Source organism: Poecilia reticulata, linkage group LG1 (assembly GCF_000633615.1).
Source record: "Poecilia reticulata strain Guanapo linkage group LG1, Guppy_female_1.0+MT, whole genome shotgun sequence".
Taxonomy (NCBI): Eukaryota; Metazoa; Chordata; class Actinopteri; order Cyprinodontiformes; family Poeciliidae; genus Poecilia; species Poecilia reticulata.
This window is the reverse complement of record NC_024331.1, coordinates 30,881,552-30,901,253: the sequence shown is the minus strand read 5'-3', so window position 1 is coordinate 30,901,253 and position 19,702 is coordinate 30,881,552. Positions and strand designations below refer to the sequence as shown.

General features: G+C 37.2%; 1 protein-coding gene across 4 annotated transcripts; it reads right to left on the bottom strand.

The window, feature by feature from the left end:
- Positions 1–592: 592 nt before the first annotated feature.
- g3bp2a (G3BP stress granule assembly factor 2a) lies at positions 593–17,117 on the bottom strand. Of its 4 annotated transcripts, none has more exons than XM_008423067.2 (13): positions 16,942–17,117; positions 14,388–14,506; positions 14,223–14,304; positions 13,825–13,998; positions 12,772–12,862; positions 12,546–12,651; positions 9,556–9,736; positions 7,924–8,025; positions 6,887–6,989; positions 6,747–6,806; positions 6,146–6,274; positions 5,938–6,065; positions 593–4,035 (listed from the first exon to the last, which is right to left on the bottom strand). In XM_008423067.2, the coding sequence occupies exons 2-13, from the start codon at positions 14,480–14,482 to the stop codon at positions 3,757–3,759; spliced, it is 1,530 nt and encodes a 509-aa protein (XP_008421289.1). In that variant the 5' UTR covers positions 14,483–14,506; positions 16,942–17,117; the 3' UTR covers positions 593–3,756. The 4 variants fall into 4 exon arrangements, with proteins under 4 accessions (XP_008421289.1, XP_008421298.1, XP_008421304.1 ...); XM_008423076.2 differs by having other exon boundaries at positions 5,947–6,065; XM_008423082.2 differs by lacking the exon at positions 6,747–6,806.
- Between the last annotated feature and the right edge of the window lie 2,585 nt (positions 17,118–19,702).

Genomic DNA, 19,702 nt, shown 5'->3' with positions numbered 1-19,702 from the left:
ATATTGAATTTCAAGAAGTTTTCATCAAATACAGACACGCATATTCATTCATATTTTAAAGGTTTAACAGATAGTTTTATTGATATAGCTGCCTCAATTGGTCCTTTAAAGGTAAAGCAGATCATCTATAAGTCTAAAACGTTCTTAATAAAATCAAGAAAACCCTGAGCATCCTCTTCATGAGACTGTCTACAGTCAGAGCCTTCATCAGACTCCCTGGAATACAGACTGCTGCAGGAGATCCTTCCAAGTTCTTCAAAAACTTTTTAAAAAAATCTTGAATAAAATGAGTTACATTTAATTTCACTTTGGGACCAATAAAGAATGTTTTTATCTGATTTGTATACATTATCTCAGACTTCATAGCAATCCTGGTTCTAAGATGTGACACAGGATGACTGATGGGTCAATAAGGCATCCAGAACATTACAACCACAAAATTCACTTCATTTTATTTGAAAAGTACAAATTACAAACATCAACCTGGTTGTACTCTTTATGTTCTCAGGATGCTTTTTATCAGAAGTGCTGATTAAAACTTGTCAAGAGTCTGCAAAAAACTTCAGAATACAAATGCACGCCACACTTTCCAGATTTTTAACGTTTTAATTGCTATAAAAGAAAGCTAGTTATCATTTTTCTTCACAATTATAAACTGTTTATCACATGAAAGCCCAACAAAATGCTTTGAAGTTTGTGGTTGTAATGTGAAAAAAGGCAAAGTAAGCATAAAATTTAGGAATACTGTGTATCTTTCATACAGGCGAATCAAGTACAGAGCAGAGCTTTATTACATCACAGGAAGGAGAAAAAAAGAAACATTTTAACATTGTACGGCCTGTAGATGTCACTCACTCATTTAATGTTTAAATTTTCAGCACCACCTCTAAATTAGCTGTAAACACGACAATGTGAGCAGAGCTGTTATCAGTAGTTTATTGTATTTAATTCCAACACATTCAGGATTGCAAAAGCGGGAAAATAAAAGAAAATCTAAACTAAAAACAACTAAAAATGAAAGAACTCGCCACCTGCAACATTTTGCACTAGAATAAAAGTTAAAGGGTAAACACAGTAAAACTATGATGGCAGCCAGCTGTTCACTACAACTGCTAATGCCAGCAATTCATTTCCATTTTCACTCGGAAAGGGCTGGAATGGTTCGATTTAATGAGGGGGGATAAATTCACAGATTCACTTTTACCTTGGACAGGATTTGGACACAAAAGAACAATCTGGGAATCCTACGGACTGGAAATTTAACAACTTTTCCATTAGTAATATGTATTGTTCTGAAAGCATGATGGCTCTTCTTCACCCTCTCTCCTCTTGGACCACAGCTGTAATGTACGCGGATATGATGACAACAGTGACAAGTCCAGCTGTAAAACTGACAGATGTAAAGTTGAATTTCAGTGTTTCAGCTGTAAAGTCCAATTACCTTCCAGCCATGGTTTTAAGCTACTAAAATGACAGATGTACAAGCCAATTAGCTTAAAGCAATGACTGTGAGTGTGTTACAGCCATGGCTGTAAGCTGCAGTAAGTTGAATAAGTACAGTCCAGCTGTAAAACCTACAGCTGTAAAGTCTGATCAGCTTACAGAAACAGCTGTGAGCAACTATGACAGATGTAAAATCCAATTAGCTTACAGCCACATCTGTAAGCCATTATGAGAGTTGAACCAAGTCCAGCTGTAATCGAATGACAGATGTAAAGTCCAATTAGTTTACAGCCATCTCAAATATTAAGAGTTACGCCACGAGTGAGAGCAATCATTTCCACATTTTGCCTTTTCCATTGCTGGAGAAATTTTCTTGAAAGTCCTGTTGTTTAGATTGTCCCAAGAACCTTAAAATTAGTGCAACACCAGCCAGACGAGGAAGACCAAAGTATATTTGTCAAAGAATAAGGAAAAAAAGAAAAATGCTACATCATTTAACTTTTTCATTTCAGTGCAACACAAAATGATCACAAAAAAAAAGAAATTAAACGCTCATGTCTTCCTTTCCCCGACAGAAACCGAAGTCTTCCCTCCCTACCAGATGATTCAAAAGCAAAAATCTGATCCCTTCAGATGAGCGCAGCGCTGACTAGTTTGGCCATAAGCAGGAAAAACAAAACAAAAAGACGACTACAAATGAGCACAGTGAATGATCAGCATATGAAAATACAAATGCATTGACAATAGAAAAATGTCCACAATTATTTACTTGACTGAAGGCTGCAGGTACAAAACTGTTGGGAAACTTGTGAGTCCAAGGATTATCCAAAGTGCTGCCATGAGGTGCAAAAATAAAAAGGTTCAACAGTAAACCAAGCCCGTGTCGAGCCGCGATCTGGTAAACCGGGGTTAAACATTTCATCGTCACCATTGTTACTGTACCTTTTGTTTTTGGGAGGAGGGTAAAAAGTTCCTTAGATGCATTTATTAACCATTTAACAAAACTGCAGGCACCGGTTGTCTCTACAAAACCCAAAAGAAGACAAATTACAGCAAATAAAAATGTACAAAGCTCACAGCAGATCATCTTAGGTAGTCGAACAGTACAGAAAGAGTGAAATCTGCCCCTGAAGAACGTAAATCCTATGAATACTGTTATTTCCATCTGCTCCCAGCAAAGAATAGTTCAAAAAGAAGCAGCTCTTTTCACCCCAAACCGCTTTGCTCTTCAGTAAGACTTGAAAAGGTGAACTAGAAGGCACCATCATGCTGTTTTCTTTTTTTTTTTCATTAAAATTGAGTCGAGAGAAAATAAAAATTATACACAGAAAAGCAAAGCATACAGTAAACCGTGATTTTTGCTGTACATTTATTCGGTTACTCCGCACTCATGACAGGAAGGGAGGAAAGGTTTCGCTCATCCCCGATTCGCAGTCAAGAAAAACAAAAAGCTGGAATCAAAATATAAACAGCAAGCCGCCATCATCCATCTGTTGCTCCTCTGTCCCCCCCGCCCCACTCACTCATTTGGTAAAAGGTCAAGTCCAGGTTGAACTTAATTTACAAATGACAAAAATAAAATAAAAAATAAAAATGTTGTAGATTTGCTTGTCCATCCAGCAGTGACTGCAGAGTAGTTTTGGGTCAAACATTTGAGAAGTACATTGGTCACAGCAGCCAGGCTGTTAAGCTTCTCTCCAGCCGCGGTCCAACGAGGACGACAACGTAACGAGACAGAAGTACCTTTAGTGCATTATGCAATTCTGTAGCCGTGGTCTCTTTTTGTCTGAAAACAGGAAAAGATGAAAGGCTTTTCCTCTGAAACTGCAACCAATTCTGCATCTCACTCTTCCTCGACAATACCGGGCAGAAAACTACAATAGAAAATGTGCAATTGAGGAATTTCATGAATCAACACCTCAAGTTTAAGTCAAGGTTTATAATCTCTGAAAGTGATGGGCTGCACTGCTGTAGATTAAAAGTCTCATCAGTCCCTCCTAAATGTGGCAGATTAGTCCTGCTTGGGTTGCCTTTATTCACAAATTGACAAATTCAAGTTTGAACTCTTGAAATACCCCCAAAAAAAGGATGCTCAGCTCACAACTAATCAGCGAACAATTTTTTTTTCTGTTTGCTTGTTTTGTCTATTTCACAAAGTGGTTGACAGACTGTCACATTCCAAAGCAAGAAGAAGAAAAAAAAGCCAAAAAAACAGAAAAAGAATACACCACCAAATATATACTTTATACATTTATGAGTACGGCTGAGGATGAGGAACACGATACTACTTCCACACTACAGGTGGCGCTCTTCTCAGCGGCGCTGCGGGGGGAAGCGGTTCTCCCCCTGCCCACCGGAGCCTCTTCCGGGACCCATGCTGGGTTTGGGGGCCATGCCGCCTCGGGGCGGCGGGCCCCTCCCGTCGCGTTCGCGCATCATTCCGGGTCCCACGATGCCTCGCGGACCTCCAGGGCCCCGGTCGCTGCGCCGCATGTCCCGACGGTCGTCTCCGCCTCGGGTCTCCCGCTCGCGCACGGCCCTCGTCTTCTTCTCCTCCACGTTCAGACGCACCTCACCTCGGAACATGATGGGCTGCAGAAAGAGGGGGCAGTCACTACACTGGAACTGGGTTTGCACACAAGTTGGTCTCAAACTCAGTTTAAGCTGCATCACTAAATTTTATTTCAGGAGATAAAAATGTTCAAGGCCCAAACGTGGATTTGATACACAGCAGATTGGACCCAACCGGGACTCTCTTGTTCACACAGCAGGCAAACGTGACCCAGATCAGACTTTTTATGGCAGTCTGAACAAACCAATTCCAATCTTTTCACAACTTTCCCCCCAAAAGAAAGCAGATTTCTGTCTAAGCCAGTTGCAATAAATCAACTTATTGCATGATAAATTAAAACAAATTCATGAATTTTAATTTGGATGATTTAGCGTTTTGTTTTCTACCAAAAAACTGGAAGACAAAAGTCTTTAATCTGATGCTTTGGTTCAACTATCTTTTTTTTTTTTTAAGAATTTTGTTTTCAGACATTTCATAAGTCATTTCTTTTCCCATTTCTATTTTGTTTATTTTATATATTTGAAATGTCTTCCAGTTTTAAAGGTTCATTAGAATTTAAAGTTTATTCATCTTTGAGAAGGCATTTTGCTATATGAAAGTATTAATGAGAATAAGCCAAACCCTGTAAATCTGGACATTAACAACGGCTCAGAATTATAAAAATGAAAATGTGACAGTAGCTGATCGCGTGAACAAACTTATTCACGTCTCTTCAACTTCGTTTCTTATGAGATAGAAATTCAGCAATTGAAAAAGTGCGTTTTTTTTTTTTTTACATTATTATAATATGAATAAGGATTTGTAACAGAAACCCACTCTTGGTTCCGACTACACATCCAAACAGAAGTTGGAGTCAAAGCTCCACAAAATTATTGAATTAATAATATTATTTGTGTTTTCTTTTTAACTTCTTTTGTCTTATGATCACGTGACAACACCATCAGCTCCCCTCCTGAATAGACTTTAAAACGGATCCATACACGGAGGCGTCCATCGTTACTTCTGTAAACCGTGCGCTGCTGTATGACGTCGACGTTCTTCTGTGTATTCGGGTCGCTTTAAGGTCGTAAGCTGTTCACACAGAAGTCAAGTTCAGGTTGCATTTAATTAGAAGTATTAACGAAAAAAAGAAAATCATAATAGAGCATCAACACCTGCTGTGTGAACCTGGTCTAAGGAACCAATCCTTCACATTCAATTTTCAGGCTTCAATCTGAAGTTTTGAAAACCACAAATGTTTTCTAGAAATTTAAACCTGCTTGAACACACTTCACTGTTAAGATTGACTGAGTTAGTGGGAGAACCGGACAAAAACGATGCAAACTGACATTGATTTTACTTGGCAGCAGTGGCTAATAACAGCTTATGCTGCTTTGTGACGTTTTCTAAGGATGCACCAAATTTATCTGCTCCGATTTCCTTCATTTTGGGAGATTGGTGGTCGGCCAATACCGACATGTGAAGCCGATCTTCTCTACCTCAAAAGGTCTAAAAATCTTCTGCTCCTCAGTGAGAGTCTGACTGGATCATGTCTGCACATTTGGAGTTAACTGTAATCCCACTGTTGCCAACTCAGCATCTTTCTTGCCATGTTTAGCAACATTTAAACAAAAAAAGTGATATCTGCCAAAATCAGTATTGGCAGTTAAGGCTTTTTAAAGATCAGTAATTGGTAATCTGACAGAAAATTGGTGCACCCCTAGTTTTCTTCTTTTGAACTGATTTTGGAGACACTGTTGCACTGAAAAATGAAATAAAAATCTGGAAACAACAAAGTTCACAAATGATTCAAGCACAACATTCAGTATGAAAGCAATGAATAATCTACACACAAACGGGTAATGATATGAAGGGCTCAACTACTTAAGTATGTCACCACACCACCACCAAATGAAAGTGGGTAATGAAATGTTGATACATGCCCCTTCTACCTTGGCCCCCAGGATTCTCTGCACGGGATCAGAGTCGTCGAAGACCACAAATCCAAAGTTGGGCAGCTTTCCACCGACACCCTTGGTGTTGATTCGCAGCTCCACCACGTTGCCGTACGCTACAAGACAGAGCAAAAGGTTTCAGTCGGGAGTGCCGGATGAGCGCTACAGAAACCGAGGAGGATAAAAACAAACATACTCATGAAGAACTCCTTGAGCTCAGCCTCGTCGATGTCGTGCGGGAGGTTGCCGACAAAAAGCTGATGGCTGTCAGGGTACCGCATGATCCGTCTGCCGTCCATGTCTCCAGATTCAACATCTCTTCCACCTGCAAGTCAGCAAATCATCCTCGTCACAAATTAATCATCTTTTTACACTGCAAACAACACAGTCTTACCAAGTACTTTTGTCTAGATTCTAGTGAAAATATCTTAATACACCTGAAGACAAAACTCACTTACAAGTAACTTTTCAGCAAGAAATAAAAGCTAATTTTAAGTATTAAGTGTAATTTCTTGGTATTCATCGTAAGTAGTACTAGTTCCACTGGCAGATTATTTCACTTGAAACAAGGCAAGTGAAACAATCTGCCTGTGGTACTTTTTCATCAACATTAAGGAATTATTGACTTAAACCAAGCTCCAATTTCTTACTGAAAAATTATTTAGTTTATTTAGTTATTTCAAGTTTTCCACGGTATTTGTATTAGAAACTAGAGAAAAATATGTTCGACTTTGTTTTTTTGCAGTGTAAATGTTGTGAAGTCAGATAAGAGCAGAGCAAGCAGCAGATTTCTGTACCTTTGTTGACAAAACTTAGGTGAGGTTTCCCCGTTTGTGACTCTGAAGATGGAACACCGTCTGATGGTGACAGAGACGTGCAGATAGTGAGAAGAAGAAATAAGGAGGAAGAGAAAGGAAGTGGGTAGAGGGGTCATTACCGGGTCGGGGACCTCGCTGGGTGAAGGTCGGTCTGTCACGGGTCCGCTGGTCTCTGGGGCGGAGAGGAGTTGCCTGCGACTCCTGCTTGGCTTCAACCCGGGGCTGAACAAACATGACGTTAAAATAAATAAGCATGACATCATCAACTTTCACTTAAAAATCAGGTTATGCTTGGGGGTTTTAACTCTACAGAGAGATTTCCTTGATTTTATCTCCACAGTTGTGTGATTGACTCAACTATTTGTAGCATCTAAACAGATGTAATACGTTTATTTTCAACCCTTCCATTCACATGCCTAAATTTTATTCATTTAACATTTTGTTTTTTTTAAAGACATTCATTTATTTTGTGATAAACATGACATCAAATTGACCAAATTTACAAAATAAAAAACAAAAACCCTGAACAACACCACGTGATGATGATCTCCATTGTGAGACAAGTACCACCAGTTGGCTGAACCTCTGTTGAATTGGGTCAGTCACATAAAAGGGGGTGAATATTTATGCGATTACTAATTTTATGCTAAATATTTATATTTAATTATAATTATTTTGTGGAAAATCAGTTCTCTTTGACCTAAAAGACATTTTTTGTAAATTTGATCACAAACGCCAAATTGTGTTTAAAGTTGCACAAACATCCAAGGGGGTAAATACTTTTTAATAGCCACTATCAAATTGAAAAGAAAAACAGAAAACAGTCTTTCGTCATTAAATTGCTGAATCTATAATTGATCTCACTTTCGGCAAGGGGTCTTTTTTAATTAACCAAGATGACCAGGTTAAGCTATTTAAACATACAAACCCTTTAGTAACAATCTAAGTTATTTACTTTTCTATAAAAACCAAATCCAGGAGACAATCATAATTTATGATCAAATGATAAATGCTTGGTTGACATGAACATGGCTCCACACTCCTCCACCCATTTATACAAAGAGAGAAAAACAACAACAAAAAAAACCCCAAAAACAACAGAAAATAGCAAATCTAGTTTCTCAGTGATCAACAACACTCTGGACCAGATGTTTACCTGTGAGCTTGTGGCTTTAACAACATGTGGAGAGAGTCCAGAGGAGGTGACTGTGCCAGAAGGAGGCAGGTTTTTACTGGTCACCGAAGCCCAGGAGAAAGGCTGCAATGAATGCAACGACGCATCGTTAAGGCTGCACCAACTATGCGCCATAACACAACTTCAACTGCTGGACCTTTCAGCTCAGCCGTTACGTCGTCGGTATAAATTCACTACATTGTAATTAAACCAGTGGTCTAAAACTCCACTTTTCAAGGGCCGGTGTCCTGCAACTGTTAGACGTTTCTCTGTTTCAGCACACCTGGCTGTAATATTATCTCGTTAGAGCTGTGTAGCGCTGAACTGCATGCTAGTAAGGCAGTGTCGTCATTTAATTCAAGTGTGCAGGACCCTGGCCCTCGAGGAATGTAGTTTAACCCCTGAATTAGACTAATGAAAAAACAGGCATGTTTCCTCAATGCTTTCTTGCAAACTAAAAGTCCTTCTTCTCAGCTGCTAGTAACAATTATTTTAGTAATCAATCAACTGGATTTAAAAAAAAGAAAAAGAGGGATATTCTACAAGTTTTTCATTTAGCCACTTAAGCCTTTTCAATACTATATTAGAAATACATTAACAGATGAAAAACTAAATTACATTTCTTTTTTAAAATGAGAAAATAAACATTTTATTGTCTAAAATCCAACAACATTCCTTATTGAATCTGAACAGGGTGAAGTTAAGTTATTCCACTTTAATGGTTTTTGTTAAAACATGTTTTTAGGCAAAGGTGTTTTTACCTTAAAGGCGCAGTGTTATCAGTTATAGTGCCATTTTGTAGCACAGTCAAGTAACTATGTCACCTTCAGTTGCTATAAAAATGCTGTGTACATCAAATATGTCGTAGAAGAAACATGACCTCACAATTTCAAGTCTTGAAATTGGGTTTCTGTCTCTTTAAAAACTCGTGCTCTTTCTGAAACTCCACATATCCCCCTTTTTTTTTTTCTTTTTTTTTTTTTAAACCAGGATTTCACTGGGAAGTACCTCTTATAATGAGCTCAGCAGATGCATAGTTCCACCAGGTGTTTGCCAATTGCTGCTGGCTAGACTGAAGGAGCTGAGTGAGTGGGATTGTTCTGGGAGGTGGAAGCTTGTTAACTTGTAATCTGCAGCTCAGGGGAGGAGCTATGCCTCAAAGGCAGAGCTAAGTCCACCCAGGTGTTTTGCACAGCTGAATGGTTGCCATGGAGATTAAAGGATTTCTCTAGCATGCATGAAAGAATCAAGGCAACACTTCAAGTATGTTTTTGATGAAGGAATAGCATTATAGCATGAGGTAAAGCTAAACAAAAATAAATAAATAAATCTTACATAATACTACCTCTTTAAATTCAAAATGTGTATATTTTTTGTAGATTTGGCTTAATTACTGCACTTAATAGGGTTTTGTTTTCCCCACCAGATGACCTACTGTTGGTCAGTATACTCTACTTAACCATTTCAATAATTGAATTGATTCATCACGATTAATCCTTTCAGATCTACATACAACTGATTAATTAGATTTTTTTCTGAGTATTTGCTTAGGAAGACATAACATTTTCAGTAAATCCTGATGTTGTGTGGGTAGAATGAGGCAAATCAACCAACCTTGGCGGGCTCCTGGGCGTTCGGTGGAGACTCCACTGGCGCCGGTGAAGGCGCCTTCTCCTCCATTTCCTCCACCGCCTTTTCTTCTACCTCAGGTTTAACCTCCTCGACCTTTGGCTCCTGCTCAGGTTCTGGTTCCGGTTCTGGGGCTGGCTCCTCCATGGGCTCCTCCACACCATTACTGCAGGGAACAATTCAGAAAGTGGTCAAATAATGAAAATAGTCAAAATTGTCAAAACATACATTTTAAAACTAAAAATCTCTAGTCCCCCCCCCCCCCCAAGAAATATCACAAATTGACTATTGTAACTCATATCATCTAATTATCTGCAAACAGTCATTGTGGATGTAGGTTTGTCACAAACGTTTTGACAAAAACTTTAAATTACTGCAATAAACCATAATATTGTCATTTTGAGACCATTTTCAACCAATATAATGATAACGTAATAAAGCAAGTCCATTCTCCCAAAGATCAAAAAAACCATAATTTCTAAAGGAAAACCTAACATTAAAACTGGAAGACGTACTAAATATCTAAAAGAACAAAAATCAAAAACAATAAATAACAAAAACCTCCAAACTGAAACAATAAATAAAATGAATTATGAAATCTCTTTAAAAATTCCCCTTCAAAAACGATCATTGATGGGGAATAAGACTCTTGCCAATATGATGGATAGAAGAGATGGACTGAACTTCCTCTTCCTCTCTCTGCATCCATGAAGATTCTTTTTAAACTCTGGTCAATCATTTTGAGTTTCAGGCATTTTCTTTAACTTTCGAGATGCTAATCAGCTGCTCCCAGTTGTAACACCACTTTGTTGCCTGCCGCCTTTAACGCATCACAGCAACTGTTCAAACTTCAGAAGGTAAACGCACGGCATCCAAAACGAAAAGGAATAATTGTCCAAACATGCAACACCTCAACTGAAGGAACAAATCAGAGCTGCTCCAACATCCTGCCACCATTAGTGCCGTAATTAAAGAATTGAATTCCAGCTGAAATTGACTCATCTGCCCAGGCAACATTCTTCCAACCCGTTTTTGTTTAATTTTTATGAGCTTGTGTGAAATGTGGCCTCGGCTTCCTGTTCCAATCTCACAGCAATGGCAGCCAGACTGGTTTTATAGCCGGTTTGAACCTTCCCCTCAGACACTAGCGAGACGTTTTTAATACATACATCTTTGTGGTGCTTTTATACAAAGTCCCTTGTGGGTCAAATGTGACTTTTTCTTGAGTTATCTTGCAAAGGTTTTGCGTTTCCTTGTGATAGATTTGGCATTCTCTCGTAATAATGCGCCTGACGGCTCATATAAGGTTTTTGTAAGGATTTTCTGTGTATGTTAATCTTGAACATGCACCAATACATCCATTTTCAATCAGATTTTTGCACCAAAGAGTTAAGAATGTATAAACACATTTCCACTGAGGCTCTTAAAAGATATTTGCAATTTCAAGTTGACATTTGTCATCACTGTGACTGTGTACAAAATAGACCAGGGTATATTTGTTAATTTACTGTGAGGAAACGCAACAGAAAAAAATTCCCGCATGGCCCCTTGGTGCTTTTATTCTGAAAAATCAGCCAATCTGGCACCACCAATGACTATGCCACATTGAAAGCCACTTAACTCTCCTCATTCTGATAATTTGAACCTTTTAAGTCGTCTTCATCACGTCTACATGCCTAAATGTTTCAAGCTGCAGCCATCCGATTGGCTAATCGAGATGTGTCCTATAAACTGGCCAATGAGTTCAATTACAAATATTCGCAATTTATTCTAAAAAACAAATGAAAACTACATTTGAACCATATCCAATCATATTTATTACCACATATTTTTGTAGAATGATTATTTACCCAATACTAAATTAAAATTTCTGCTGTAATGTTCCTGCAGAAATTCAAACATAGCTATGCCATAATTAAGCCTAGCTGGTATTCATCAGGCTGGTAAACTAGTTTTCCATGCAACCGATTAGCCTCTCAGGGAGCAGCTAATGCTGCACATTTCTTTTCTCTTTCAACGTCACATTAACTAACTGAGTCATTCCAGCCAGAATTGTAAAAAAAAAAAAAATTCCCCTTATTGACTGGAGACTTGCGTCTGATAGCTGTGGAAAGAGTTTCAAGATCCATCCTGTTGCATTAAATGTTCATTTATTTAAAACTCTGTCAAGCTGTGCTTTCACAATGTTTGTCTTGAATGGCACCAAATCTAAAAAAAAAAAAAAAAAAAGCAATGATGCCGATATTATGAATAAACAGGAGCAGCAAAAGCAAATGAGGTGGATTAGCAGTAATTCACTACAACAGACGTTGTCATCAAGGACATGTTACTGTGGAAGATCATCTCCGCTGCCCAGAAAATTAGCTATTAGCACCATGAGACTGTCAAACAGCAACAGTCTACAATCAGAGGCCTCGTTAGGTGTGTTGTGACACTGACTGCTACTGGAGGTCCTTCATACTTACAGCATATCGTTAAAAATACTTGGATGAGATGAGTTACTACAGCATTTAATTTCTCTTTAGGATAAATTTTGACTTGAAATAATCAATATTTATAACTGATTCGAAGAGACAAACCCCAACACAAGGCTTCCTTAAACCATCTTGTACATCTTGTACCGATGAGTATTACCGTATCAATTGATTTCGACTGTATAGAAATTATAATTTAGATTGAATTAAGACAAAACTAGATGTGAATTAATTTTAGATTCTATATAAATTTGAATACTTTGTCATTGTAGGAACGTGAAATTATACTTAAACTGGTGTTACATATTTAAACTGAATTATAAAATGCAATAGAAGAGAATAAATATTTGTTAACCAGAAAACAAAGGAAAAAACCTAATCTTTTTCCACTTCGACTCTCATAATGACTTTAAGACTTGTTCCTGTAGCTAATTGAATAAATAATGGTAGAGTGGGTTTTGAAAACAACTTTAGTTGCTCAGATTTAAGGTCTTTTCTTACGCTACAGGGTGAGCTTCATAGTAGGTGGTGCTGTTGGGACTTTCCTGAAGCGGCTCGGGGGACGCCTGCCTCTCCTCCGGCTCCTCTTCAACCTCCTCCTCCGATTCTGGATGGGTCGAAGAAAAATCAATCAATGGCCAGATGTTTTTATTTATTCACTTCCATAAATATTGTATGGATGTAAATTAATTTTCCATTATGTAATAATTATTCAAAACAACCTTACCTTCATCAAGCTCAGCCTCAGAGTCTCCAAACACTTCGTCCTCATAGCAGAAGATGTCGTTGTGGACGTAGAACTTGTTCGCCACTGAACCCTAGCGACAAAGTATTTTTTGTAAAGGTTCGTGTTTTGTTTGGTTAAACAAGCGATCTCAGGAAGTAATCTCTCGAGCTTGACTTTACTGAACACAGTAATAAAAATTTAAAAAAAAAACCAACAAAGAAAATAAATTTAAAACAAACAAACAAAAGAGGAACAACAGTAAGGTGTATTGACATGTTCAAATGAGAGGGTAGAAGTATGAACTTATTTTTACCCCTCAGTAGCATCATCCAATTACTATTCACATCAACTTGGTTTTAACATTCTTAGTATTTTCCATGTCCATACCTACAACTAGTGCATTCATATTTGCATGCTATTATAAGCAAGCATCATTTTTAACATATTAAAATATTTCTAAATCAATACATAATACTACAATAATAATTGACAATTTCAATAGTTACAATAACATTGATAAAAACGGTAATAGGTAATTATTTCTCATGTTAATATGCAGTGAGTGTCATCTTAAATTACATTTTAAACTCTTTGTTTGGACATTGGTTGATTGCCTGATATACAAAATCTATTACTTGTGGTTCTGAATTTTGAACTTTTAAATTCACATTTTTCCTTAAATAATAAACACTTTCCTTTTTGGCTTTAAGCAAAAAAACTGATATTTCACTATGTCAGCAAATATTAACAGTTTAGATATTATGAGCAGGGCATTTGTATGATCCAAATAACCACACTTATCAATTACTATTATTGCAATGTTATTAATTATTGTAGTCAAGCTCTGTATTGATGCACAATAACTCTGTATTGATGCACAATAACTCAAATAAAGTAAAACTAGGGAACAAACCAGGACATGTTTGGCTTTATTTTATATCTAATTTGAGGTTTCCATGTTATTTTATCATCAGTAATCAATATACAAGTAATAATCACCCTTTCAACTCAGCCTTGAACATGTAAATTGTCCTGTATGATTGAGGCACTCACCTCTGGAGCCAGTACGAATGTTTGCATGAATTTCCTCATCGGTTGGCCGTTGTTGGACAATTCTCCAAGCACCTGCACCACGACTCCATCACTCAGCGTGGCGTGAGCGTCAACATGCCTGATTTTTGTGTGGCATTCACTGAACTGCAATGACATGACCTTCTTGTGGATTTCCTAAAACCGCATAGAGAAGAGAAAACAAAAGTTGAGACAAAATAGCTACTAAAAAACATCATCATTCAATGCCAGAGAATATTCTGTTCACATCAATTCATCTAATAGTAAAAAGATTTTTTAGCATAGTGTTCATTATTCAAACGTAGAATAGCATTTCCAAAAAGCCAAATCTCAATGCATCAACCACTTCAAAAATTAAATCACTGGACTGTGGTTCTTACCGCTTGCCCATACACAGCCTCTGCCAGCTTCCCACTTGGATCAATTCCTCCATGAACATATGAAGAGTTCCTCCCATAAAACCTAATGACATAACAGTTAAGAGTATACACAACACTTAGGAGCTGATGTCCAGAAAAACTACCACATTACAGTGATGTAATTACCTGTGCAGAAAATCGGGTGCCTTGTTCAAAAGTGTGTAATACTGCCTCACAAACTCCCGCCCTACAAGCAGGGGACTTGGCTTCTCCATCACCATTTCTTTGGTAAACAATATTAAGTGCTGAAACAGAAAGAAAAAAAGCAAAATATTATTGCTATTCATTGAAAAAGATTCATTACAGTAGACTTTGTTACATTCAGGTCTGAAAAACTTGGATCTGATAATTCAGACTAAATGTTTGAAAAACTATTTAAGTTGTAGTTAGATGTTAGACAGAGGGGCTGGGTTTTTATTAGTGGTTCTGGGACACCAATAAAACGTTTCTCAATGCAGGAAATGGCTCCACAATATTTGATTTTTCATTCATTAAGCATTTACTCTGGACAAAAATGTTATATGTGGCTGGTCAGAGAACCTGGTCTAGATTCTAAAGTTCAGAGAGTCGTAGAAACATTGATGTTGGAAAAGAACGAGGAAAATATGGGTTTATCTCAACCTGTATAGTCATCACAATACTGATTATGGCAACATTAAGTGTTCATAATATTATGCAGAACATGTAATCTTAAAAAAATAAATCACTCGTCAGTCCTGCACATTTTAACCAATACCAAGATAAAGAATTAATTCACTATTGGATACAGGGGACAAACCAGCAGTAAAATGTGATAAAAATGGTAACTTGAAACGAAAGAGTGAAGTAACCCAGAGCAGCTGAAAAAAGCCAAAACTCGTTGATTTTAATCCAGGTCTGTTTATAATTGAACTTCCAGGTGAATTAATCTACATCAAGCGTGTGCTTGCCCATCTAGCAAAAGGAAGTACAGGACCAGGTATTCCAGATGTGTCCTATTAATAAGGAAAATACTTTTTTTGTCCGGTTCCATTTTTAAACAAGGTTTTACCTGTAATACTACATACAGGCAACAACATCTGATACAATTTAAATCAAAATAGCTATTAAGCATGCATCATTTACAGTTTCATACTATAACATAAAAAAAATAAAAAATACATGTCAACTGTCAACATAGCATTTAATGAAAAACAATGACCTTCAAAATAAATAACTGATACATTTTACTAGCTATAACTCAATGGCAGGTCATTTGACAACATCTGATAAGAGTTGTTGGAACTACAGTTTAAATGAACATGCAATAAAGAACAATACATCTGAGTCAATCTACATCATGAAAGAGTTCAGTTCTGTCTGGGATAACAGGAATACATTTTTCCAGCCAGTAAAGGATCACATCAGGTGTTTTCTTCCAACAAAAACACTTTCACTTTTTTCCTCTTTTTGTCTCTGACCTAATTTACCAAACAGGTAGTGAAATCTAAGAATAAAACGTTTAATTCTGTTATTTCAAACACGTTTGCATGCCTTGTTTCCCCAGTACTAATGGCTTTGAAAGAAAAGCTGACCCATTTAAATATTTAATTTTTAAAAGCTATATAGCAAGAGTCTAAAGTTGTATATGTCATTTGTAGATTATTTAATCTAGGGTTTACAGGTCACAACTTTTGAGAGACAGGCAAAATTATAATTCCGACTATAAATCAACCCTGCATTACCACAACTGGAAGCTTACTGAATAAAAAGATGAGAAAAATGAAAGAGAACATAATTTAAACAACATCCAAAACTGAACGGTCCCGTAAAATTCTTCACAGTGGCTAACATGTTAGCCATCACTGAACTGCGCCATCAGATTCATGCTAGAAGACAAAGAGGGGAAACCGGCTGTAGATGAAAAGAGGAAGCGACCTGTGCAGTCGTTCATGTTCTTAAGTAGGTAAAACGATCTGTACCATCATTAAAACATCGCTATTAAAGCTGCGTCACACACCTGAGCAGCGTTTTTGTGCATAAATAAATGGCCTGGTGCTTGAGGCCTTTCATGTATTCGCCTGACAACACTTTGGCACATCTCGCACATTTGTCGCATGTTCACAGACGACAAGACGTGACAGATTCACGTCTTTCACGAGTGTCCTCAGGTAGGAGAGATTTCAGGTGAAGAGTGCCAACACTGCGTAGTAACCCTACATCATCCAGATGGCATACAAGGAGACTGTTAGTGCTAATAAATCGGCCTTTTCACTGTCGAAACAACAGCAACTCTGAGGTTGCTACAAGGCAAGCTAACACTGGCGCTTTCCAACTTGTGGCGTCGTCGCATTTCCTCCAGCCGTGGGTATTTTTTATAGTCCAAGGAAGGGTTTCATGTCATTAAACATTAAAGGTTCGCAAAATAACACTGAAAATCGGCATCAAATATGTGCTTTTTACACGAAACGCCACAATGGAACAAGTTGTACGCTATCTTGCTTGAAGACAACAAAGGAAGGCAGACTGACAAAGCTACTCAAAATGCCCATATAAATACATAATTATGCGTTTCATATAAACAGTAACACATCGACTTTTAAACTTCGAACGATAACTGTTAGAAATCGACCAGTTGTGATTTGGACTAGACAATGCAGCTAACATTAAGCTAGTTAACACGGCTAGCTCGCCGGGTCGTCCTGTAGCAGTGCTAACTTACCTTTTGAGGGACCTATCTATGCAGACAGAAGTAAATGTAATAAATAAGTACAAGTAACCGGCTGTAAACTGCTCTGAAATACAAAGTATCCCAGGCGAAATATTCAATATTTCCCACACTGCTCTCTGAGTGCCAGTGTGGTCCCTACTGAACCACAGATTGCAGATTTTTAAAGTGATACGTTCCGTTTATTTTTTTACCCCTGCAATCTGGACCTGGGAACCCCGGTGCACTGATTCAGCCAATGGGCTGCTTACACTAGGCGACATAAAATGTGACGTTAAACGATTAGCCCCATAGCCCTGCCCATGAAAAACTTTCTCCAGGAACGGGTTCGCTCTTTCCTGATAGAGGACATAGAACAGAATAGAATAGAATAGAATAGAATAGAATAGAATAGAATAGAATAGAATAGAATAATGTCCCTCCATGTGGAAATTCAGGTGTACCAGCAGTAAAGTGACAGAGAAGTTGAAGCATGAATATAAAGAAAAAAAAAGATCAAAACAGAAAGCAAGAATAGCAGACTGTACAGTAAGGGTGAATTGACAGTAGCTATAAGGAAACAAATACTTTGCAGTTGTTAAAAATATCTTACACTGATTCAAATAAATGGGCATCTGAGTAGGATAATCGCAAAACTTACAAAATGTGGACAACATCTTCCTGCAAAGTGTTTTATTTTATGAGTAAATTGTTAATATTGTGTATGAAAGTGTTTTATTTTATGGTTGGAGAGTGAAAGAAAAATGTGCACTTTGGTGGATAGTAAAGTTTTATCCTATCCCATCCCATCTTAATAGTAGCATAACGGATGAACATTGTTGTGATGATGGGCAGAAGGCGGAGTATCAGAAAGAGTAAAAGCTTCTTGAAGATACAACTTTCTTTTTTATATAAAAACTGAAGGTAACGTAGTTAATTGATTGTTCTATAAAATGGCAAAATATGTGCTAAACATATATTAGTTATTGCAGTTATAGTAAAGTTATCTGTAACATTGTTTTATTTTTGATATATAGAATTCCACCAACACATAAAATAAATATTAAATTGAGTTGCCACTTTTTTACGTATTACTTTACCTCTTTGCTTTTTTGCTCTCCAGTCAGTAAGGGGAAGTGTAAGCTGATTTCAGTCAGTTGACCATCAGGGAGCAGCAACAGGAGCGAGAAAGCTGGTGACGTGTTATTTATTCAGTCTGCAAACTGGATTTAAATCGGAGTACGGATAGATAAGTAGTTTAACCAAAGAATGTCTGAGATCAAAGGTAGTTATTTGTAATAACCAAATCAAAGTTCCCATCTTAACCTAATAATCTAATAAAGATGTTTTGGTGAGCTAGAGAAAAGTCAGAAGATCATGTGAAGGAAACCAACTCACAGATTCAGAGCTAAAAGAAACAGACATGAAAACAAGAATCAAGTTGTACTGAAGAACTGGAAACAGAAATACCTGGAAGGATGACTAATCAGCAGAACCTGTTTCAAGAAAGAACTGAGAACATCTGCACATCTAGTGCAGGTGAACTTTTAAAACTATACAAATAAACAGACGCAAGGAGCAAGAAATTAAGTTTACAGAAATTTAAAAGCAAAGAATAAAAACAAAATTCACAGACAATAAATATAGCCGTTATATTAGATTAGATTAGGATTTAGAAATTTAGTTAGATTTGCAGCCAAACCTTTACCAGTGGATTTAATGAGAACAACATCTATGTTTCTTGATCATTTTTCTAGCCTCATAAACTTCGTGATGAATATTTAGCATAAAAAAATCACTAGGACCAGGTCTACATGTTTTTCACACTTTGTTTAAACCAGAAAACACAGTTGCTGAGCATAAAAATGTCATAAATAAGTCGATTTTAATCCAATGTTCAATTCAAAAATATTTTATATATCCCAAAGAGTGTCTAAATGTTGTAACTCATATCACCCAAGTATCTTCAAAGAGACGTTTAGGATGGTGATGCTGTGAATAGAAAGGATCTCCAGTAGCAGTCAGTGTTACAATGAATCTTAAGAGGCCACTGACTGAAGACTGTTGCTGCATGATGGTCTCATGATTGTTATGATTAGAAAGCCAAGCAGAGAGACGATGGAGTTAGATGGAAGAGATGGTTTGAACTTCATCCTTTTCTCTCTCCTCCCTTTTTAACTCTGATGGGGTTTGATGTTAAAGTCTAGGTATTATTTGAGCTTTCAACAGCCCCCCAGTTGTAAAAAGCAAAAACAGACCTCCTTGCCATGGTTATCCATCCTAACAACTATCTGAAAAGTACAAAAAAGTACCAAAAACCGATCTAGATGCACATCATCCAAAAGCAAAAGTAACAATTGTCCAAACATGTAATGTCTTTAGCCCAAAAAGAAAGCTGAACAAAAGTCAATGAAAAGAACAAATTAGAACAGAAACAGTCTTCAGTCAGAGGCCTCTGTAGATTTGTTGCAAGACTGACTGCTACTGGAGGTCTTTCCTAGCAGCATCACTACCCACAATGACTCTTTGAGGATTCATCAATGAAATGAGTTTTGATATTTAATTTTTAAAGTATTTCTGAAATGAACTGAATTTCAACTGACAGTTTGAACACCACTGCTTTAACGTTATCATTGAAATGAGCCTGTTACCAGGGCAACGTCTAACCAAAACAGATGTTAAGGATGTAGTTTTTAATCAAAATTCAAAGTAGTTTTAAATTTATACAAGAAAATCCGGAAGAATGTAAATGTATTTGATTTTTATTCCTTTCTTC

Excerpts from the sequence above, each read along its gene's own strand:
- g3bp2a (XM_008423067.2), bottom strand. The coding sequence starts at position 14,482 with ATGGTGATGGAGAAGCCAAGTCCCCTGCTTGTAGGGCGGGAGTTTGTG. Across the intron at positions 13,999-14,222 it reads AGGCTGTGTATGGGCAAGCG|GAAATCCACAAGAAGGTCAT; the intron begins GTAAGAACCACA and ends ATGCGGTTTTAG. Across the intron at positions 6,990-7,923 it reads TTAAAGCCACAAGCTCACAG|CCCCGGGTTGAAGCCAAGCA; the intron begins GTAAACATCTGG and ends ATGTTTGTTCAG.